Source organism: Rana temporaria, chromosome 4 (genome assembly GCF_905171775.1).
Source record: "Rana temporaria chromosome 4, aRanTem1.1, whole genome shotgun sequence".
Classification (NCBI taxonomy): Eukaryota; Metazoa; Chordata; class Amphibia; order Anura; family Ranidae; genus Rana; species Rana temporaria.
In genome coordinates, this window is record NC_053492.1 from 385927694 (window position 1) to 385952668 (window position 24975).

Genomic DNA, 24975 nt, shown 5'->3' on the forward strand with positions numbered 1-24975 from the left:
ATCCCTGCATCTACAGACATTCACAAACTAACACTAACCTATATAGCCTTGTAAAGAAGAAATTAGTATACATACCTTTTTTTAAGCCAGTCCGGTCCGGTCTCCAGCAGTGGAAGCTCTGCAGAGGACACAGCCAACAATGGCTGTGAAATGAATGGGAAGTGATATCACCCATAGAGTTTCTATGGGGCTTCCGGTTTTGGCTGTGTCCTCTGCACCCGTCTCCACAGCGAAGCTGCAGCTGACAGTTCAGAGTGGGATTGGTTCAGATTGGCTTCAAAAGAAGGATGTATACTGATTTCTTCTTTACAGTGCTAGATAGGTTAGTGTTAGATTGTAGCTGCCTGTAGTTGCAGGCATTTTAGTGTTAGGGTGGATAACACGGGGAGGGGGGGGGGGGGGGTATTTACGAAAGGCAAAACCACTTTGCACTACAGGTGCAAGGTGCACTTGAAATTGAACTGAAAGTGCGCTTGGAAGTGCAGTCACTGTAAATCTGAGGGGTAGATCTGAAATGGGGGGAAGCTCTGCTTATTTTACTATCCAATCATGTGCAAGCTAAAATGCTGTTTTTTATTTTCCTTGCATGTCCCTCTCGGATCTACAGCGACCGCACTTCCAGTGCAATTTCAAGTGCACTTTGCATTTGTAGTTTGCACTTGTAGTGCAAAGTGTATTTGCCTTTAGTAAATCACCCCCAGGGTGTCGTAGAAATGATAGATCACGGTGTTGAGATACAGAGTGAAATAATAATCCTCTACATGAATCAGCATTCAAGGCAGTACAAAATTATCATATGTTTTGTATATTTCTCAACCATACGACTTGTGACATTAGACTGCATACATAAAATCAAAACTAACAAAAGTAAAAATGAAACAAAACAAGAAAAAAGGACTCAGGTCTTTCTTGAAAACGCTGCATATGCCAAGGGTTCCATTTAGCATCATAGATAGGGATGGAGTCATGCAGAGTGTGAAATATTTTTTCTGAAAGCATTATTATCAATGCCATGTGTTTTTTTAACCCATTTTTATGTAATAAGAAGAATATATCCAAAAAAGTGTATATATGTATTTTAAATGTTGATACTTACTGGACTTCCATAGACCTTCCATGTGTGCCATATCTTATAACCTAAAAGAATTCCATTCATATCACTGAGCGGAGGCTGACTCCAGTTAACTTTTAATGATGATGACCCATTTAACACTATGGTGATGTTCTCTGGAGCAATAGATGGAGCTAAAAAAATAATATATTTCATCAGTTTTGCAACAATGTTAACTTTTTTATTTTATTTATTTATTTAATTGAATAGAGAATTGTAATACATCCTATCAAGGAACAAATATCACATGACATCATATTCATATATCATAGAATCAATCATAGATGGCAGATTGGGTCAAAGATGGCCGTTTTAGATATTTCCGAATTAAGCATAAACGAATAATGCAATTTTTCTTCCATCTGTACATGCTTGCGGCTAGATATATTGGAGTAGGATCAAGATCCACAGAGATAATTTAAAAACACCTTTTACTAACTTATTTTAATCTATATGTCAGGTCTCCTCCTGTTTCCTGTACTTAATAAAGCAGTATTAAACCCAAAAGCAATTTAATTATATTCTTATGCCACGTACACACACGGCATGTAAAAAACTACGTTTTTAAAAAATGCCATTTAAAATGATCGTGTGTTATGAGTAGAACCACTGAAATGTTTTTATTTTCTTATATTCTTCTATTTCTTTTATATTCTTATATTGTTTTTATTTCTTTATCTATATAAGATATATACATATGCATGTGTGAAAATATATACAGTCCTGATCAAAAGTTTAAGACCACTTGAAAAATGGCAAAAAATCATATTTTACATTGTTGGATCTTAACAAGGTTTCAAGTAGAGCTTCAACATGCAAAAAGAAGAAATGAGAGTGAGACAAAACATTTTTTGAGCATTCGGTTTAATGAAAACAACAAATAAACTGAAACAGGCTGTTTTTCAGCTGATCAAAAGTTTAGGACCACACCTCCAAAAAAAACCTAACCCCCCCCCCAAAACAGAACTCCAACTTCCAAACATGAACTCAGTAATGAGTAGCTCCGCCATTATTGTTGATCACTTCAAAAATGTGTTTCGGCATGCTTGATGCCTCGCGTTTCCATGAGGTGAGTGGGAAAATTTCTCCAAGTGGTGAAGACAGCCGCACAAAGCCATCTACTGTCTGGAACTGTTGTCCATTTTTGTAAACTTCCCTTGCCATCCATCCCCAAAGGTTCTCAATTGGATTTAGATCAGGGAAACACGCAGGATGGGCCAAAAGAGTGATGTTCTTCTCCTGGAACAAGTCCCTTGTCTTGCGGGCATTGTGTACTGTAGCGTTGTCCTGTTGAAAAACCCAGTCGTTACCACACAGACGAGGGCCCTCAGTCATGAGGAATGCTCTCTGCAACATCTGTACATAGCCAGCGGCCGTTTGACGCCCCTGCACTTCCTGAAGCTCCATTGTTCTACTGAAGGAAAAAGCACCCCAGACCATTATGGCGCCCCCTCCACTGTGGCGCGTAGAAAACATCTCAGGTGGGATCTGCTTGTCATGCCAGTAACGTTGGAAACCATCAGGACCATCAAGGTTCCATTTTTTCTCATCAGAGAATAAAACTTTCTTCCACCTTTGAATGTCCCATGTTTGGTGCTCTCTTGCAAAGTCCAAACGAGCCGTTCTGTGGCGTTCAGGGAGACGAGGTTTTTGAAGACTTTTTTTGTTTTTGAAGCCCTTCATTCTCAGATGCTGTCTGATGGTTATGGGGCTGCAGTCAGCACCAGTAGTGGCCTTAATTTGGGTCAAGGATCGTCCAGTGTCTTGACGGACAGCCAATTGGATCCACCGGCTCAGTGCTGGTGAAATTTTTGTTGGGTCTTCCACTTGACTTTTTTGTTCCATAACCCTCAGGATCATTTAAGAAATTCCAAATGACTGTCTGACTGCGTCCCACCTCAGCAGCGATGGCGCGCTATGAGAGACCCTGCTTATGCAGTTCAGCAACCCGACCACGTTCAAAAAGGGAGTTTTTTTGCCTTTGGCATCACAACGTGTGACTACCTGACAGATAATGACAATGAATCCACATCTTTGCACAGATTTGGCCTTTTTAAGGCATGTGGTCCTAAACTTTTGATCAGCTGAAAAACAGCCTGTTTCAGTTTATTCGTTATTTTCAATTAATTGAATGCTCAAAAAATGTTTTATCTCACTCTCATTTCTTCTTGTTGCATGTTGAAGCTCTACTTGGAACCTTGTTAAGATCCATCAATGTAAAATATTTTTTTTTGCCATTTTTCAAGTGGTCTTAAACTTTTGATCAGGACTGTATTACAATAGTATTATTATCCTTAGTGAAATGACAGATTATAAAAAGTTTCAGTACTTCTCAACTTAGAATGAGGACAAAAGGACTATTAATATCAAAAACAGATGTCTTCAAACCCCTCCTAAACAGCTGTCATCCCGCCTCCCTCTTCACTCCAAAGCCCCTCCATCAACTAAAACAAATATGGCGATTGTGGAAGAAAAGAATGTGCCTCGTGGCAAAAGGACTGTTTATGCCCAAAAATGGACTTGCAAGAAGAAGCCACCATATATGACTATATGAACTGACCTATCAGCGTGTTCATGTGTGTGATGTCATGTTGTTTATAAAAAGACCAGTAAAGCTCCACCCCTGTCTCTTGGCACGGGAAACGAAGCAAGGACGTAGTCTCATTTCTTGCTCTTGTGATTTGGCTCAGCAGGCAGACTAGAAGTACTCTAGAATTGGTCTAGGGGTATCTATTTCAGATTGTGTGTGGGCAATGTCGTTTTAATGATGAAGTTGGAAAAAACAACGTTTTTTCTAGATGCTGAAAAACGTTGTTTTTTTACATGCCGAAAAATGATCGTGTGTACGCGGCATTAGATGTGATGGCTGAATTAGCTTTAATTTTTTAGGCTTACTTTTATTTTCATCTAGGCATCTAGCCAGTAAATCTGTTGTTTTTCAAAAGAACAAGCTGTCCTGCAGATATAGCTTACAGGGTTAAGGCATACTTTGCTCAGAATGTATTTATTTATGTAAACCCTTTATCCCAAAAGGAAACAATTGTTGCTGTAATGGCTTATAAAGTGTTAGCTGGAGTTCAGCTTCATGTTAGTGAATCTAAATCCGCAAGTACATCTAACACTCCCCCTAGATTAACAATGCTGCTGTCTAAAGGTGTCTTTGTGCTCCTTAGCACAGAGTGGAGGCACTCAGGAGGTATCCAGTTCTGTAATCATAAAACACTTTCTGTTTTGGGGTTACAAAGCTGCTCCTCTATAGACACAGTACAGTTAAGAGAATGTTATCACTGTAGGGTCTATGGAGCCTAATAAGATTGTAAAGCACTTCCTAGACCTGTGGCTGTATGCTAGGTCTCCCTGTTTGCCTTGCGTACCTTGTGCATTGTAAGAGATATTTGACTTTTGTCTTGTCTGGCTCTATAATTGATTTCTCTTTTTGTCTACTTTCTCATATTGTTCTGACTTCTGACTGTGAGATGTCTAATATGCTTCTGGCTCCTGGATCCAGTCCAATGTTTCAATCCTGAAAATGACCATCATTTTTATGGCTCTTACCTCCTTCTGCAGTTTTGACCACAATCCATGGACTTGGCAATGACCAGCCTACTTCATTCCTGCAGGAAACACTGATATTGTATTCTGTAAATGACTTTAGATGGTTGATCAGATGTGTGTAAGGTGGTACAGATGTGTTATATATCAGGGAGGATGTGCTGTTGCCTTGTATGAGTTCAGTCGCCTGTAACAATAGAGTAACATATACGGCAGTGTTAAAAATTAAAATTTTAGCTTTGGGTGGAGTAGAAACAGTTTGTAATATTTGGTTAATGCTGTCTGAGGCTTATACAAAGAGATATTCCCCAAATGTCTTGTTCCATTGACTACATTAGTATCCATGATCATGGGGAATGCCACACTCCCTGCTCTACTAGAGTATAAGTATAAACATTCTAAAGCAACCACAATTAGATTGGGACTGTCTTGTATGGACAAATTCTCAGAAGGCTCAATACGATAAAATCATGTGCCAATTTATTAATAGCATATAATGAATAGTTAAAAACTCCTTGCATAGATGGAGCAACTAAAAAGGCTTGCTCCCCGCTGTGACAAAACCTTGTAAAAGCAGTCGGTGGTGGGCTGGCTTGGTGAAGCAATGCTGCGATGGCAAAACCTTCATGTGTTCCTAAAAAATCCACTGAGAAGGAGAAAACCAGCATGTGCAGAGCCGGTTGGACTGTATGAAGCCTCAACCAAAGCACCAGTGGTAGATGGCGAGATGACAAGACAACCACGGAATGATGAGGGACCGAGAGGCAGCCGGAACAGCCACCGACAGGAACCAGCAGACGGAAACACCAGGTGTTTTTAACTATTCATTTATTCATTATATGCTATTAATAAATTGGCACATATTGAGCCTTCTGTGAATTTGTCCATACTAGACAGTCCCGATCATCGCTTCTAATTGTGGTTGCTTTTGAATGTTTGCACTTGTATTCACACCCTTCCTGATGTGCTCACCCACACAGCTGCTTTTTGGGCTCCTGTAGGAAATTTACAAGGTTCCCAATGCAATATATGTCCCAGTTTCCTGGCGCCAGACTTTTTTGTTACTTCAGAGTATAAGTATGAATGTTAGATGGCCTCAGCCAGTATTGCTCCACAAAAAAAAACAACCCTGATGTGTTTCACCCCGCCCACCAGTGCTTAGTCATAGAGGACCTTTATGACCTCTATGACTAAGCCCCAGTGACCGGGGCAAAACTCGTCTATGGCATTTTTTGTGGAGCAGTGCTGGCTGAGGCCATCTAACATTCATACATTTACCGGTCGGGCAAGGAGTATGGCCTTCACCATGATCATATATTCTGTCATCGCTGGATTAGTGAGCCTACACACCAGCGCCCTTATTGTTCTCGCTTAGAGCAGCGCCCCAAGTTTTATGTTGGGTAACATTATCGCCCAGACAGGAGAAATCTCCAACAGGGGACACAGACAGCTAAAAATGCTCTCTCAGGCCTCGTACACACGATCGGTTAACCAGAGGACAACGGTCTGATGGACTGTTTTCATCGGTCAAAACCGATCATGTGTGGGCCCCATAGGTTATTTAACCATCTGTTAAAAAAAAATCCAACTTTCTTTAAATTTAACCGATGGATTCCTAACCGATAGGTCAAAACCGATCGTTAGTAGGCATGACCATCGGTTAAAAATCCATGCATGCTCAGAATCAAGTCGACGCATGCTTGGAAGCATTGAACTTCATTTTTTTCAGCACGTCGTTGTGTTTAACGTCACCGCGTTCTGACAAGAGCGGTTATTTAACCGATGGTGTGTAGGCGTGACGGACCATCAGTCAGCTTCATCGGATGGACTGATCGTGTGTACGAGGCTTCAGAGACTACCCGTGGTCACCAGCATAGTAAACGAAGAACAATCTTCCTAGTGGGGCCACAGCATTAAAAACCAACAGAGGTTCCAATCAAGCAAACATTTGAAGCAATCAAATGATTGATTATTTATCATTATGTATATGGCAAGCTTCATTCTGGGCAGCAAGTTTGTGTTCAAGAGAAGTCAGCGCAGCCAGGTTCTCAACCTCTGCTCTAGCAGCAACATCAAAGCTTGGTTAAGAAGAAAGAAGAAAAAAGCTGTAGTCCCCTTCCTGATCAATCAGTCATAAACCTAATAATATAATACAAATGTTACCTATTTTGTTAATCTCTGACATTTATTTAAAAATTATAAATTGGAAAAAAATTATCCATGGCTGTCAGCTGAATCATGTAATCTAATACAGGGGTCTCCAAGCTTTCTAAACGAGGGTCCAGATTACTGTCCTTCAAGCCTTGTACACACAACCGAGGAACTCGACGGGTGAAACACATCGTTTTGCTCGTCGAGTTTCTTGTTAGGCTGTCGAGGATCTCGGCGAGCCAAATTTCTCCATTGCCGTCGAGGAAAAAGAAGACATGCTCTCTTTTTGGCTCGACGAGATCCTCGACAGTTTCCTCGTCGAAAAGTGTACACACGACCGGTTACCTCTGCAAAAAAAAAAAAACAGCAAGTTTCTTGCTGTTTTTTGCCGAGAAACTTGGTCGTGTGTATGAGGCTTCAGACTTTAGGGGGAGCCAGACTGTGGCCAGTGGGAGTAGAAAAGTTTCCCGACATCAGTGGGGAAAAACAGCTTTGGTGTCAGTGGGAGGAATTGTACCCTATTTTTGGGTGTCATTGGGAGGAATTGTGCCCAATTATTGGTTTCATTGGGCCCAATTGTTGGTGTCACTGGGAGGAATTGTGCTCCTTCATTGGTGTCAGTGGGGGGTAAATATGGCCCATTGTTTGTATTAGTGGATAAAAGACAGCAAAGGGCCGCATGTGGCCCCCAGGCCGCACTTTGAAGACGATCTAATATATAGATGTGAGGCAGAGGATGAGATGAGACTTTTTTTTTAACCTGTGAATTCTTCCAAAAGTACAAAAATCAGGATTGCTCTTACAAAACAAGAAAAATTTGGCAATGTATGAACTGATACAGTTAAATCAAAAGCCGACTTGAGAGCTTTCTAAAGACTACAACACATTATTGTACTAACTTTGTTAATTTATTAATTGTAGATGTTTTTGTTATCCATAACTAAAAGCAACATAAAAATGGAACGTATCTGTCACCATTACTGATATGTATAATAATGATGTGTCACCGGTCTTAGAAAGTCTCATCTAAAAAGCAAATTCCACAAAAGAAACTACACCCTTTCCTGTCACCAGCAGTGAATGCAGGAAGCAACTCTTTTTATCCCTCTTCCTGAACTATGTTGGAACATAAAAAAAAAAAACTATGGTGAAACCTTTAATTTTTTACTTTCTGAATAAAAGCTAATGACCCCGTTTTCAAAGCTACTTCAGCAAGCCTTTCATGTACAGTTACACATCAGTTCAATATATAAACATCGTTATATGTGGTGTGTTACAATATGATATGAACATGTAATCATTTGAAATTGTTTCATTTAAAAGCATGTGGCCCTAAGGTACCAGAGAACTGAGTCACCTTATTTTTTGCTCCCTTTCAAAATAATCAACAAGCCAGCTTTCCCGTTATACATAATAGGTTAGTAAGTACAATTCTGACTAATAGGAAGCTGTGAAAAATAACATGTCAGTAAAGCCTAGCACCTGCTTTGCAGAATAGAAAAACTGTTTCTGAAAAGAAATGAAGTCCTTACTTCAGGCTGGCCACTTTTGCAGGTATAGCTATGTAAAACATTAAAAATAAGTGCCTATACTGTTTCAAATCCAGTAATAAACTGCTTGACCCTTCTCTGCACATGCTCAGTTGCTCTTCATTTTATGGCACGTTTAGGCACTGACAAATTTGTGGAGGCCGATCTGCTGACAGCCTTAAAAGTTGAATTAAACCCTCTTATCCTTTACAGCAGGCATGTCCAAAGTCCGGACAGTGGGCAATCGCGGCCCGCATTCCAGTGTTGAATGGCCCGCCTGGTTATCTGGACATGTATATATTTTGTGGCCCCCAACGATCTCCCATCGCCGGAGCCACAAAAGATATATATGCTGGCTGCCTTGGAGGGGCTTTCTGTTCTTCTGTCTGTAACTCCACACAGTAATGCAAGGCTTTCTCCCTGGTGTGGAGTGTCGTGCTCGCCCCGTCCCTTGGACAACAGGAGAGTCAGGATGCCCACTAACACACAGCTCCTTTCTCTATCTGCAATGTAGAGAGCGTCCTGACTCTCCTGTTGTCCAAGGGAGGGGGCTAGCACGACACTCCACACCAGGGAGAAAGCCTTGCATTACTGTGTGGAGTTACAGACAGAAGAACAGGAAGTGAGGATTTCTCAGAGGAAATAAGGACATTTAAAAGCAAAATTGAAGGATGAGGTAAGTGAAGGACTACACTAAGGTAAAGGAAGCTGTTTAGGATTTTTTTTTTTTTACCTTTACAACCCCTTTAAAACATTCTTTACAACAGTGGTTCTCAACCCTGTCCTTTATAAGCTTTATAAGACACAGTCTTCAACTCCACCACCAATTCTAGTGACTTGAAGTATATATAAATTTAAAAAAAAAAATTGGGTATTGTAGAGCAGTAGTTCTCAACCCTGTCCTCAAGTACCCCCAACAGGCCATGTTCTTTAGGTTTTCCTTTATCTTGCACAGGTGCTTTAACCTCCTGGGCGGTGTTCCCGAGTCTGACTCGGGGTGAGATTTTTGGGCTAGGATCGGTAACCCCGAGTCAGACTCGGGCTCGCCTCGCTGGATGTACAGGGAGTTTTACTTACCTTGTCCCTGGATCCAGCGATGCCACCGCGCTGTGTGAGCGAGCAGGACCTCGCTCGATTCACACAGTGCCTCCGTGTGACGCCGATCTCCGTTCCCTGCGACGTTACGACGCACGGGGACGGAGAACGGCGCCAAATTCAAAAAAGTAAACAAACACTATACATACAGTATACTGTAATCTTATAGATTACAGTACTGTATGTAAAAAAAACACACCCCCCTTGTCCCTAGTGGTCTGTCCTGTGTCATGCATGTCATTTTATATAATAAAAACGTTTCTTTCTCCCTGCAAACTGTAGATTGTCCATAGCAACCAAAAGTGTCCCTTTATGTCAAAAATAGTTTTAGATCAGCTAAAAAACAGCGATAATAAATTATAATCACTTGCAGAATTGTGCGATAGCGATTTGTGGGGAAATTCGTCATAAAAAAATAAAAATAATGACAGCAACAATTCTGCAACTGAGCAAATTTCAGTGATTTTGATTTGATTACATTATTGAATAATTTTTATTATAATTATATTATTATTTGTTATAATTATTTATAATTATTTATTATATTATAATTTATAATTTTGTTTTTAAAAAAATGTCATACCCGGGATGCCTATTAGAAGCTTGTTTGGTCAGATTTAAGTGAGTTATTTCTAAAAATGACAGACCTACAATATAAAACGCCAAATTTCCTTGCAAATAATGGTACCGCTTTCAGCATGTTTTTTCTGAAAGAATCATACCGCCAGGGAGGTTAAATCAGAGTCAATGGCTTAGTGTTTTGAACAGCTATTTTATCTAAAGCCTCGTACACATGACCGAGGAACTCGACGGGCGAAACACATAGTTTTCCTCGTCGAGTTCCTTGTCAGGCTGTCGAGGAACTCGACAAGGCAAGTTTCTCCATTCCCGTCGAGGAAATAGAGAACGTGCTCTCTTTTTGGCTCATCGAGTTTCTCGACAGTTTCCTCGACGAAAATGTACACACGACCGGTTTCCTCGGCAAAAAAATATCTCCCAGCAAGTTTCTTGCTGGTTTTTGCCGAGAAACTCGGCCGTGTGTACAAGGCTTAAGAGAAATTCCCAAAACATGGCCTGTTGGGGGTACTTGAGGACAGGGTTGAGAACTACTGCTCTACAATACCCCATTTTTTTTAAAAATCTTTATATACTTCAAGTCGCTAGAATTTGTAGTGGAGTTGAAGACTGGGTCCTATAAAGCCGATTAAGAAAAAGTTCTTGAGAAAGTATTTCATTTTTCATAATCCACATTTAGCGATTCTAATAAAACTACATAGAGTCAATGGTTCTTTTATCTCAACATTTAAGCTTAATACATAAATATTTATCCATGAGTTGTTGTCTGATGGAGCCGAGGAAGCGGGTGTTTTTTTTATATAAAAAAATCTATTCCAAAATAAATGATTTTCTTTTTGTAATCCTTTATCTCCTATTGTGTGTAGAAGAACAGCGCTTTGTGTAGAAGGAGGACTAGGCAAAGCTGGTGTGTGTGTGTCTGAGCAGTGGCACCAGACCTGAACCTAATCCTGCAGGAATGGAATCCAGATATCGTGACACAAAGATTTCCTTCTTTGCCGGGACAATCTTCAAAAGAATTCAAACAATTGGAGAAAGAGGCTTACAAATGCTTTGCAAATTCATTTTCAATTAACTATAAGGCACGTGTCATTGTTCGCTTTATAAATAACTGATTTTCTGAGAGTGCATATGAAATATTTTCTATGCATTACACTAAAATGCAAGGTATGGCAGCCATGGTTATCTCCTATTACTTGATTGGTTGATTCTTTTTTTTTTTTCCAAATCTCTTTATTGATTTTTTCATTTTTTTCCCCATACAAAAAAAGTAAACATACACATATACACTACATTTACATTATAAATTTGACACATATCTACTCTCTTCTGGAGCCTCCTTAAAATTCCATTTCACATTCATTTCATCTAACTTTTACACTCCCTCCCTTCCTTTATTCCATGGTGTGGTTATCCTCCCATTAGGCCTTGTACACACGACCGTTTTCCTTGACAGAATCCATCAAGAAACTTGGTGGCAGAGCTTTTTTGCTGAGGAAAACGGTCGTGTGCATGCTTTTCATCAAGAAAACTGTCAAGGAACTCGACGAGGAAAAAAGAGAAGAAGTTCTATTTTTCCTCGACGGGAGTCTCAATTTCCTCGTCGTGTTCCTCGTTGGGCAGGTTTTTGAAGAGAAACACGATCGTGTGTATAATTAGAAATGCTTAGAAACCCGCGCATGCTCAGAATAAAGTATGAGATGGGAGCGCACCTTCGGTAAAAGTAGCGTTTGTAATGGAGATAGCACATTTGTCACGCTGTAACAGACTGAAAAGTGCAAATCGTCTCCTACCAAACTTTTACTTAACACCCAGTAACATGAGATTAGCAAAAGCAGCCCCAAGGGTTGTGCTAATGGAATCGAACTTCCCCTGCCGTCGAATGTGTTGTACGTCACCGCATTTGAGAACGAGGAGATTTGGTCTTGACTGTGTGTACACAAAGAAAGCCTGTCGAGTTTCTCGACAAGCCTAACAAGGAACTCGTCGAGCAAAACGATGTGTCTTTTCCGACGAGTTCCTCGGTTGTGTGTACGAGGCCTGAGACCTTATTTTAACCTGAAGCTGTCATAGGATTTTCTATCCAGCTTTCCCATACTCTCTTATATTTCTCCCAATGACCTCTATTACAGTATGTTTCCCTATACAATGGCAGATTCGTATTTACTAAATTTTTCCATTGTACTATCGAGGGGGCTTCTGCCTTTTTCCAGTTTAGAACTATCACCTTTCTAGCATAAAATAATAATAAACCCAGTTGTGTTCTCCTTCCCACAGACATGTTATCTTTTTTTACCAATCCTAAGAGGCAGATTTCTGCCTCCTGTTCCAGAACTATTGATGTTATATAGCAATCACTCTCAGGACCTCTCTCCAAAATGCTCCTATCTTCGGGCATGACCAAAATATGTGCTTAGAATTACCTGGCATATCTGCACATCTCCAACAGTTTTGAGGGTTTAATTGGGAGAACTTATGTAACTTATATGGTGTATAATAACTTCTATGTATTATTTTAAATTGTATTAATTTATCTCGCAGTGATACCAAGATCTGAAATGGAAACCTCCATACTTCCTCCCAATCCTCCTCCACATGGAATGTCTCTTCTCCAATTTTTGCTTACTTTACTTATATCTGGAGATACCTGTAGTCTTTATTAAATATGCATATATGGTTGAAATGGACTTTTTTCACCTTTTTACCATTTGTTCCAAACCCAATTCTATTAATTGTGGGGTTGCTCCCGGGAATTGGGATGACAAAGCATGGATAAGTCTAATAACATAATTCTCTGGAAGCTTCCATAACTGCCTCATTTCTGCATATGTATAGAATTTCTCCCCCTGTAGTACTTGTGATATCCTTTTTACTCCATACTTAGTCCATGCTCCTGGATCCTGAATGGAATCCAAATGTGGTAACTCAGGATTTCTCCACAATGGGGTATTTGGGGATAACTTTGTATTGGAGTATCCTTCTTTTCTTATAACAGCTTTACGTATCTTAACCGTTGTTATCATTGAAGGGGTTAGAGCTCGTCTCGTTTGGTTGATTCTTAGTATTTTTGTGTTTCCAATTTTCCATCCTAGATACAAGAGCTATTTAATATCAGTGATATGCATTTGTTCGTTGTATGGCAATGTCATCATTTGTTCTTATTTGTACCACATGTTGTTCAATAAAGCAATCCTGGTTTAAAAAAGTGGTCCACAAATGTGGCTGCCCCCATCCCTGTTGCATAAGAGAACATTTAAAAAAAAAGCTTGATGTCACTGATGTCACAGGGCCTCACAGAGTGATCTTGGGAAAGCTGAAGATCTTGTGAAAGGCTGCTACTGCTATGTACAGGAAGGTATTCTCATGGAATTTGGGCTCCTCAGCTCTCCCAGGATCCAAAAAAAAAGGCTCAATGACATCACCTTGCCTAGGTAAGCCTGCCAGAAGCAAGGGAGTAAATTAAAGTATTTTAATTATATAATTTTCTCCCAAAATATTTTTTTTAAATATAATACAGAATTTTGACAACAGAGGGCTGGGGGCAGCCACATTGGTGGACCTTGAATTTCAGTGCAAGGACCACTTTAAGGTAGATCTAGATCCATCACTAAAATGTCACTAAGGATTTACCATGTTAATATAATTTTAAACATTTTAAATCTTTTTAATTATCCACTTTTAATAAGAATTAGGCCTCGTACACACGACCGAGGAACTCGTCAGAAAAGACACATCGTTTCCCTCGACGAGTTCCTTGTTAGGCTTGTCGAGAAACTTGACAAGCTTTCTTTGCGTACACACTGTCAAGACCAAATCTCGTCGTTCTCAAACACGGTGACATACAACACATACAACTGCAGGGGAAGTTCGATTCCACTGGCACAACCCTTGGGGCTGCTTTTGCTAATCTCATGTTACTGCAGTGTTTCTCAATTCCAGTCCTCAGGCCCCCCCAACAGGTCAGGTTTTCAGGATTTCCATTATTTTGCACAGGTGATTTGATCAGTTTCACTGCCTTAGTAATCACCACAGCCTTTTCATCTGAGGGAAATCCTGAAAACCCGACCTGTTGGGGGGGCCTGAGGACTGGAATTGAGAAACACTGTGTTACTGCGTGTTAAGTAAAAGTTTGGTAGGAGACGATTTGCACTTTTCAGTCTGTTACAGCGTGACAAATGTGTTATCTCCATTACAAACGCTACTTTTACCGAAGGTGCGCTCCCGTCTCATACTTTATTCTGAGCATGCGTGGGTTTCTTAGCATACACACGATTGTGTTTCACAACAAGGAAATTGAGACTCCCGTCGAGGAAAAAGAGAACTTGTTCTCTTTTTTCCTCGTCGAGTTCCTCTACAGTTTTCTCAATGAAAAGCATACACATGACCGTTTTCCTCTGCAAAAAAGCTCTGCCACCAAGTTTCTTGATGGATTCTGTCGAGGAAAACGGTCGTGTGTACGAGGCCTTATACCTGGGAATTTTGCAATGTAGCTCCTTGTTGAGGCATCTCCTGTTATCGGGGGACAACTGTCTCCCAATTGTGCTCCTGCTTTGCCACCCTGTCACTAGCACCCTGTATTGGGACTAATAGCCACCAAGCAGACACAAATTGTGCAGACATAGTCCACTGTTGTCACTATCAGGAAACTAGTCTGAAATGATGTGCAGCAAAGGTAAAACCCCCTTAACACTGGGGCGTTTTTCATGTGCCTGTAAAGCGCCTGAAAGAAGCTGCATCTGCAATCCCAATGTAAAAGCCAGAGTGCTTTCACACTGAGGCGCTGCGCTGGCAGGGTGTCAAAAAAAGTCCTGCAAGCAGCTTCTTTGCCGCTCCTAAAAAAAGCTCCCTCAATGGGAGGGGGGCTTTAACGCCAAAGCGCATGAAAAATGCCCCAGTGTGAAAGGGGTCTTAGCGGTGCTTTACCAGCGTTTTTCCGGGCGCTGGCAGTGTGAAAGGGCTCTGAAAGCACTCAGGCATTCGCATTGGGATTGCAGATAAGGCTTCTTTCAGGTGCTTTACAGGCTTTTTTTTATGCCAAAGCGCCTGAAAAAACACCCAAAAAACTTCCCAGTGTGAAAGGGGCCTTAGAGCCAGTGCATATTGAAAAGGAGTGGACAAAGAGGCCGTAGGAACTCAGCAGTATTTAGATGCAAAAATTATGAAAAAAGGTGAAAACAGTATGTTAAGAAAAAAAATCATGCCAGATGTTTGATACACAGTGCACAGAGCAAACTAAATGCTACCCAGTTCTCTTTCCTTCTTCATGATTCTTTATTCCCTGATTGCTATGGGTGATCTGTATAGAATTGGAGTTCAGGGTTGGGACAAGAGATGGGCAGGAGGTGCAATTGCCCTGGGCACTGTGGTATCATGTGAGGTGGGAGGGTGCCATAAGGAGATTGGGGGGAGGGGATTTATGTTCAAAGGGGGGATTTGGGGGGCGGCAGGGAATAAGTATTGTTCTAGGAGGGAAAATTTGGGGGGGGGGGGTGCTAACAGTGGGGATTTAGGCTAGCCATACTGTTGTAATATTAATAAAAATGTGTAGGTATGTATGGCACAATATATTGTATTACATTACCATATTGACCAGGAATTCAGTCGAACTGTCCAAGCCAGCTGAATTATAACATATCAAAGGGACAGCTGAAGACCCTTTGATGTGTTAATCGTATGCAAGTCTACATAGAAAGTATTTATTGATGGTAATTAGACTTGAGGGGGTATTCATTCAGGGAAACATTTGGTTGACCTGGAAGAACCCCTCCCTCCAGTGTGAGACCAGTATTTGAGACATTCAAGCTGGCATTCAGTCAGTCTTGTCACTGAGTATATTCTCTGTATGAATATGGCACAGGTCTAGGAAAAGATGAGACTTTGAATTACTCTGTTGGATTTGTATCATCTGTGGAATTTGGACTTTATTCTGTATTGGAAATCAAATAAATGCACTCTCTGGAGAGCCTGGGGTATTGCTGCGGGGCATAACTTATAGTCATCATACTAACACCTAAATATCATTTATCTGATCGGACTACACTATACATTTATATCACTACACATACGTGTTAAATTTTCTTGTACAATCTTCCTTTAGATTTACAAAAAACATATAATATGAGGTCAAAACTAAACTTTTTTCAGTTGTATCCAATTAGGCAGGCCCTTGCACTACATAGTTTAAAGCGGAGTTTCACCCAAAAGTGGAACTTCCGCTTTAGGTCCTTGGGGAGGAGGGGGGGAGCAGGTACCAGATTTTGAGAGGTACCCGCTCCCGTTCCAGCCCAACCTTTTTTAAGCCAATTAGAGCCTCCAGCGCTAATTATGTGCTTCACAAAAACAAAAAAACTTGAAGATCTGTATGCATTCGATGCCTCGCATTGAGATTAGGGGGGTGGTGCCCCTGTGCCACTTATAGATGGGGCGCCGCTGATTGAACAGTTGCTGTGGATTATTAATGGTATTAATTTTCTCATATAAAATAAAGCTCAACTTTAGCCCAAACTGTTTTTCCTTTTAGTTTTGGGTAGTGCAGGGAAGGGTTATAACCTCTGTCCGGTTTACAGTATAATGTTGCCAGTGTCCACACTGTGGAGATATTTACTTACTTCCTGTCCAGGTTACTGGAATCAGATAGAACAGAATGAAAGAGGAAATCTCTCCAGCAAGAACATAGCAGTAAAAATCTGACAGATATTTGAACCTTCCTCAATCTTTTAAAAGGTTAAAATAAAGGTTTGTCAGGGCTAGAACATTAAATAAAGTGTGAACAACAATAATAATGTGTTGTGAACTTTGCTATGCCAGATCACCATGACCCCACATTACTCACTGATCTATAAATACAGTGATAACAGGTAGAATCATATACAGGCTACCTGTCAGATGTAGTCTTTATGATTTATAATAATAAAGATTTATGCAATATCTTACAAGTATTGCAGCACAGACATCCCTGACCTGATTTGATCAGTACCAAAGAAGTTGTAAACTGAGATTCTCACAGTCATTTTCTAACACTTTGGGGTTGATCTTTATAAAAGCAAATAGGCTGTTTATTGTGTATGAAAATGTTGCAATAGCTTAGCAAATGTGATGAAAACTCCCTTTGCAAAGAATACCCAACCATATGCAAGGAAATAAAAAATAACATATTTTTGCTTGCATATGATTTAAAGATGGAAGACGGCAGAGCTTCAACTAATTCCCTTGCCAAGTAAACTAATTGCCTTAAGTAAGTCAACCCCTATATCTCTGAAATCATACAAATACACACAAAGATAGCTATGCTTTCTAAATCTAAAGTTAAAACCTCCTCTTTGTTTTGAACAGATTGGGAAAAGTTAAAGACCCTTGCAGTTTGTTTCTTTTTTCTTTTTTTTCCCACAGTGTCCCATCGGTAAGATTTTCTTCCACTTCCTGTCCCAGAGACAAAACAGGAAGTAAGAGGAAATCTGTTCATAGCAAGGAGAAAGTTGGATTTTCTTTTTTCTTTCTGTGTTGACGTCTGTGATCATCAAGCCTAATAGCGAGAGTGTATCTCCCCAGTGGGCACACAAGTATTAATAAAAACCTAACAGAGGTTCTATTCCTCCCCTATTCTATAACAAAAAAAAGTTAATTTTCTTAATCCACTTTGGTACCTGTATGTTGCAGAGGCTTAGGGGAGAATATCCATCAAAACCAGGGACCCAGGATAGAGAGATGCCATTTGATAATTGCTTAGAACAACTGACTTCAACCAGAGGAGATGGAAAATCTAAAAAGACAGTAAAAAGAAAACACTGAATGTGTACAGCGAATACAAAGTGGAACATAATCTGCATTCTTTCTAGGACGGCAGGTTTTATTGATACAGTGAAAAGACAATATACAAATTAAACTTAGGAAGAAATGATCCTGTTTTATCAACCTATAATATCACTTAAAGTGGATGAAAACATTCATACACCCAGTGAAGTGAACAGCCTCAGATGATACACAGAGATTAACCAAATCTCCCTACATAGGCTTTATATGTATATCTGCTGTCTTCACATTTATATACTGTTTAGAAAGTTCAGATCGCGTTAGGATATTTTCTCTTCCTGGTTAACACAGAGTGTGATGTCTGGGCATACAGCCAAGATAGCTAAAATTGCTGATTGGAGGAAAGGCACACACATCATAGGCAGAGACTCTCAGAGCTGTTTTGTAATAGGAGCTGCTCTCTGCTAATCTATTTTAGCAACCTTCTTTGACAAAAGATTCAGGCTGAATTTGTCTAAAAAGTCAAAGAATATGTCAGGAGTTCTCAGGCTGATAACAGAGGAACCGTTCAGAAGAGAGCTATAAGACTTAGCTCATTGAAAAGAGATAACAAAATACTGCAGATATATGTGCCCAGCTAAAATTTCATGAATCGGGTTTACATTGACTTTAAAGAGTAATTAATAGTGCTTAAGGCCTGCTAAAATTACATACAATATCATTGGTTGAGAAGCCGCTTTAGCATGCCTTTAGCGTCCTTTAACCACTTAAGACCCGGACCAAAATGCAGGTAAAGGACCAGGCCCCTTTTTGCGATTCGGCACTGCGTCGCTTTAACTGACGATTGCGTGGTCGTGCGATTTGGCTCCCAAACAAAATTGGCGTCCTTTTTTCCCCACAAATAGAGCTTTCTTTTGGTGGTATTTGATCACCTCTGCGGTTTTTATTTTTTGCGCTATAAACAAAAATAGAGCGACAATTTTGAAAAAATTCAATATTTTTTACTTTTTGCTATAATAACCCCCCAAAAATATATAAAAAAAACTTTTTTTCCCCTCAGTTTAGGCCGATACGTATTCTTCGACCTATTTTTGGTAAAAAAAAATTGCAATAAGCGTTTATCGATTGGTTTGCGCAAAAATTATAGCGTTTACAAAATAGGGGATAGTTTTATTGCATTTTTATAAAAAAAATTTTTTTACTACTAATGGCGGTGATCAGCGTTTTTTTTCGTGACTGCGACATTATGGCGGACACATCGGACAATTTTGACAAATTTTTGGGACTATTGTCATTTTCACAGCAAAAAATGCTATAAAAATGCATTGTTTACTGTGAAAATGACAATTGCAGTTTGGGAGTTAACCACTAGGGGGCGCTGAAGGGGTTAAGTGTGACCTCATATGTGTTTCTAACTGTAGGGGAGCGGGGTTGGACGTGTGACGTCATTGATCGCCTTTCCCTATATCAGGGAACAGACGATCAATGACAGCGCCACAACGAAGAACAGGGAAGGTGTGTTTACACGCACCTCTCCCCGTTCTTCAGCTCCGGGGACCGATTGCAGGACTCCGGCGGCGATCGGGTCCCGCGGCCACGGAGCTTCGGACCAGGTCGCGGGCGCGCGCCCGCGACCCACGGCTGGGCATTTAACAATCACGTACAGGTACGTGATTGTGCCCAGCCGTGCCATTCTGCCGACGTATATCGCAGTTAGGCGGTCCTTAAGTGGTTAAGGTGTCTTAAAGTGTTACTCAGTGGTACTCAGGCCTCGTACACACGACTGAGTTTCTCGGCAAAAACCAGCAAGAAACTTGCTGGGAGATATTTTTTTGCCGAGGAAACCGGTCGTGTGTACATTTTCATTGAGGAAACTGTCGAGAAACTCGACGAGCCAAAAAGAAAGCAAGTTCTCTATTTCCTCGACGGGAATGGAGAAACTTGCCTTGTCGAGTTCCTTGACAGCCTATCAAGGAACTCGACGAGGAAAACGATGTGTTTCGCCCGTTGAGTTTCTCGGTCTTGTGTACGAGGCTTGACTGTGGAACCTAAGGAGTCAATGCTCCACATTGTGTAAAAGGGCTGTTTGATCCTGTGTTCTCTGATCCTCCCCTTCTTTTACTGTCCCCAATCCATCTGCTGATAGAACAGAGCACTAGGAGGCACTCTGAACATGCTCTCAGTTTGGTGTGTATTGTTAGAGAGTCTTTTTTTTGGGGGGGGGGGGTGCATGTGATCAGCACAGGGCCAATCAGCACTGTCCAAACAGAAAGTTAGAGGTCATGCAGCCTCATAGGACAATCAGAGGAGATTGAAAAGTCCGTCTACAACAGTGGTCTCAAAGTACCGGCCCGTGGGCCATTTGCGGCCCACGGACCAGCTATAAATGGCACGCAGGCAGGGTGGAAGTGGGGGGAGCAAAAAAAAATAATTTTTTTTTTTTTGAGCTGGTGCCATCTGGTGGTGAGCCGTTGGTATTACAAGTTATTACCACCGGATGTGAGCTGGCGCCATCTGGTGGTGGCCGTTGGTATTACAAGTTAAGCATTACAAGTTAAACAGCAATTCTAATGTCATTTTACACTATTTTCACTGCCATCTTCTTCCCTCTAATTAGAACCCCCAAACATTATATATATTTTTTATCCTAACACCCTAGAGAATAAAATAGTGATCGTTGCAATACTTTCTGTTACGTCGTATTTGCGCAGCGGTCTTACAAGCGCACTTTTTTGGGAAAAAATTACACTTTTTTTAATTAAAAAATAAGACAACAGTAAAGTTATCCCCATTTTTTTTAATATTATGAAAGATAATGTTACGCTGAGTAAATTCATACCCAACATGTCACGCTTCCAAATTGTGTCCGCTCGTGGAATGCCGACAAACTTTTTTACCCTTTAAAATCTTCATAGGCGACGTTTAAAAAAATCTACAGGTTGCATGTTTTAAGTTACAGAGGAGCTAGAATTATTGCTCTCACTCTACCAATCGCGGCGATACCTCACATGTGTGGTTTGAACACCGTTTACATATGCGGGCGCTGCTCACGTATGTGTTCGCTTCTGCGCGCAAGCTCGTCGGGACAGGGTGCGTTTTCTGGCTCCTAACTTTTTTAGCTGGCTCCTAGATTCCAAGCAAATTTGTCAAACCCTGACTTACACCAGTGCTGGTGGTAATAATGCGCTCGCTGACACCAGTGCTGGGGGTTAATAATGCGTTCGCTGACACCAGTACTGTTGTTTTTGAAGTTTGAAAGTTTGCATGCAGCCCCCCATGGCATATGAAAACTTGTCTTGTGGCCCTCAGGTAATTAGAGTTTGAGACCCCTGGTCTACAAGCTTTAACCAGTGCACTGATAAAAGTCACAAGACTGCTACATACTGCTGATGAGAAAAGGTATTTAGCAGTTTATATTTACTAAAATAATAGCATTTCCATGTTCTGTGTACTGTGGGAGACCAGATATAGTAAATGCAGGGTCCTGGGTTTAGTAACACTTTACATGCCACTGTGGTTGATGATTCAGGGTCAATGTCTATTTTGTCTTCCACAACATCACATCAATGCCAACATCTATTTATGAAATTGTTTTGGAAAGTTAAGAGGAACCTAAACCTTCTGTGACCTCTTGATCTAATCTTTGGTTGCACAACATTTTTCTATAAAACATTTCATTGTTTTATTAAAGTAAAAATGACATTTCGACTGCAGGTGCAATCTTGTGGGCTAAGTCACGTATTGTCCTCCAATATCCAGTGCAAGTTTCACAGAAAGGGCAATGCGTTCCCACACTCATTTCACTGCCCCCATTCTCCTACCTGCTTCTATAGGAATTATGGGCCAGATTCACAGCTGAGATACTCCGTCGTATCTCTCAGAGTATCTATGCGACTGATTCATAGAGCCAGTTACGCATAGATATCCCTAAGATCCGACAGGTGTAATTGTTTTACACTGTCGGATCTTAGGATGCAATACCGTGGCCGCCGCTGGGGGGAGTTCGCGTCGTAAACCAGCGTTGGGTATGCAAATTAGGAGTTACGGCGATTCCCGACGGATTTTCGCGTTCGCTACGTCGCCGCTAGTCTAGTTTCCCGTCGCAAAGTTAGTCGTTTTTTTTTGGTGCCCTAACTTTAGTCAGCAATCGTATTGCTGTCTAAAGTATGGCCGTCGTTCCCGCGTCAAAATTAAAAATTTAACGTCGTTTGCGTAACACGTCCGGGAATACGGAAGTACGCTACGCGCGTCGCCGTTCCAAAAAATGACGTCACGGCGCGCAAAGCACGACGGGAATTGCGAAACTGAGCATGCGCAGTAGGTCCGGCGCGGAAGCGCGCCTAATTTAAATGGCACACGCCCATTTGAATTGGCCCGCCTTGCGCCGGAGGCCGCCGGCGTAGTTTTCATCGCAAGTGGTTTGTGAATCAGGCACTTGCGATGAAAACTTGCGGCGGTGTAACGTATCTACGATACATTACGCCGCCGCACTTCTACCTGAATCTGGCCCCAAGTTACCCCGGCATTTCAAATTTCTGATAGGTGTCTGTTGTACAGTGTACTTGTGTTGAAAAGCATCCCGTTCTCTTTGTATAGCTTCCTTTGTATGGAATTCCTGGTGATTGTGTCAGTCCCCCTGCTTTCCTGTTCCAAAGTTTTCTGCTTGTGCTAGGAAAACAGCCTGTCTGTGCTCCAAGGATCAGATTTCTGCCCCCCCCCCCCCCACCCACCACCTGCACAGTCATTCACTGGGAAGATTGCTGTACAGCTGTTTCTCCATCCCTACCTCTATAACTATACAGTTGAACCTCGGATTACGAGCATACTCCGTTACAGGAGTATGCTCGTAATCCAAAGTACTCGCATATCAAAGCGAGTTTTTCCATTGAAGTCAATGGAAACGAAAATAATTTGGTGCAATACCGAATGCGGCCAGAGGTGAGGGGTGCCAGAGAGCGCCGAAAACGGCCGAAAACGGCCGAAAAGGCCCAAGGACACTTCAGCTTGTTTCCTGCGCCCCCATACCTTAGGCCAAATGAGGTACTGCAGGCCAATGTTTGGCTTTTCTCGGCCCCTGCGCCCCCGTACCTCAGGCCAAATGAGGTACTGCAGGCCTATTTTCATCTCTGCTCGGCTTCTGCGCCCCCGTACCTCAGGCCAAATGAGGTAATGCAGGCCTATCTAGCTTGAATTCTGCTCGTCTTGCGAGGCAACAATCGCAAACAGAAAAAACAAAAACAAAAAAAAAGTTGCTCGCAAATCAAAACGCTCTCAAACCAAGTTACTCTTAACCCGAGGTTCCACTGTATATAGATATATATATATATATATAGATGTATATATAGTAGAGCTGTGCAAATTAACTTTTAATTAATCGATTAATCTTTAATTTTTTTGATCGATCAAAATCTTTGGAGATCCAGTAACGTCAGGAACACCGGCGGGGCTTGCCCTGTCCATCTGAAGGGCTCCTTTGCTGTGCCTTCATATCTGCATGCCGGCGGGACCTTACTATCTGCCACACGCAAGGGCTGTTACACTTCCCTCTATCACTTCCCTCTATCAACCAGGGATTCTACAACCATCCACTGGGAGTTGTGATAGTTCCCTTCATGGGACATCTACATGCCGACGGACTGATGTTAACCTCTCCTCATCTGGATTCAGCAGTGGTATCGTTGTACACATTTTTATACCAGTATCATACTTAGCTACATGTTTTTATGACTACAGTTTGGTATTACTCGCACCATTTTTATAGTTTATGTAGCTACATCGATTTTATCTCCAGTGCAATATTTATTTTGTTACCTACTTGAAGACTATAAAAGTTTTAATGCTATTCCTATTGAACATTGCCTTTGTGTGTTTTTTGTATCCTGCTATACATTTCCCAGTGGTTGGTAGCTGCACTGGGAATCCGTCTGCAAGGAGATCAGCTAAAAGTAGCTGGATCTGTATGTGCGTTATAATTAATCGAAATTAGTCGATTAATCGATTTAAATAAAACGATTAATCGAACAGAAAATTTTTGATCAGTAACAGCCCTAATATATAGATGTATATATAGATATATATATCTATATATATTGCCAAAAGTATTGGGACACCTGCCTTTACACGCACATGGACTTAAATGGCCACCCAGTCTTAGTCCGTAGGGTTCAATATTGAGTTGGCCCACCCTTTGCAGCTATAACAGCTTCAACTCTTCTGGGAAGGCTGCCACAAGGTTTAGGAGTGTGTCTATGGGAATGTTTGACCATTCTTCCAGAATCGTCTTTGTGAAGTCTGATGTTGGATGAAAAGGCCTGGCTTGCAGTCTCCACTCTAATTAATCCCAAAGGTGTTCTATCGGGTTGAGGTCAGAACTCTGTGAAGTCAAGTTCTTTCATCCCCAAACCCCCAAGCCCTAAACCTGAGCTGAGGATTTAACATGTTTGTCTAAAAAACATTTAGGGCCAGATTCACAAAGAATTGCCCTGGTGCAGCGTATCAGAGATACGCTACGCCGCCGTATCTTACCTGGCAGAATTTCGAATCCAGGAAGATTTTGCGCCGTAAGTTACGGCGGCATAGTGTATTTCTCGGTGCGTATTTCAAATTGGGCGGGTAGGGGGCATGATTCATTTTTTTTTTTTTTTCCAAAGTCTTTTATTCATTTTTTTTATACAAAACAGTACAATTAATACAACATAAAATCCATATACAGACTAACATATATGGTCTCCAAATGTACCCTTTCCAATGAAAATTGAAAATATATTAAAGGCTCTATCTTCTTCTACCGATATTATGTACTACTCCTGGATTTCTCCATCCTTCCGCCCCAGTGCCTATCCCTCCATTTCCACTCTTCAAGGGAGATACCCAGGGATAGGACCCCACTACCTATACCTACAGTAAGTGGAGGGGGGGAGGACGTGTATATAAAAAAAATAAAAGAGAGAGATATGAGAGCGAGAGAAAGAGAGGGTAGGAGGGAGATATGGAAAAAAAGAGAGAAGAAAGAAAAAAAAAAAAAAAAAAGGCACCACGGCCTACTAGAATATAGTGAAAAGTATCGGGGTAATTCCCCTTATTGTGTATTTACATAAGTGTACAAAACCACAAAGAAGTTGAATAAAAAAAAAAAAAAAAAACACACTGAATCCAACTAGGATATAGTGAAAGGTATAGGGGTTAACCCCCTTATTGTATATTTACATGAGT

At 41.1% G+C, this 24975-nt stretch overlaps 1 protein-coding gene across 2 annotated transcripts in view; it reads right to left on the reverse strand.

The window, feature by feature from the left end:
- Nucleotides 1-24975, reverse strand: part of MERTK (MER proto-oncogene, tyrosine kinase) — a 192388-nt gene that overhangs the window by 91939 nt on the left and 75474 nt on the right. For both annotated transcript variants that reach the window (XM_040351086.1, XM_040351085.1), the window contains exons 6-8: nt 17658-17773; nt 4667-4850; nt 1097-1245 (exon numbers count right to left, since the gene is read on the reverse strand). In XM_040351086.1, the coding sequence (XP_040207020.1) occupies nt 1097-1245; nt 4667-4850; nt 17658-17773 (449 nt within the window). The remainder of the gene's footprint in view (nt 1-1096; nt 1246-4666; nt 4851-17657; nt 17774-24975) is intronic.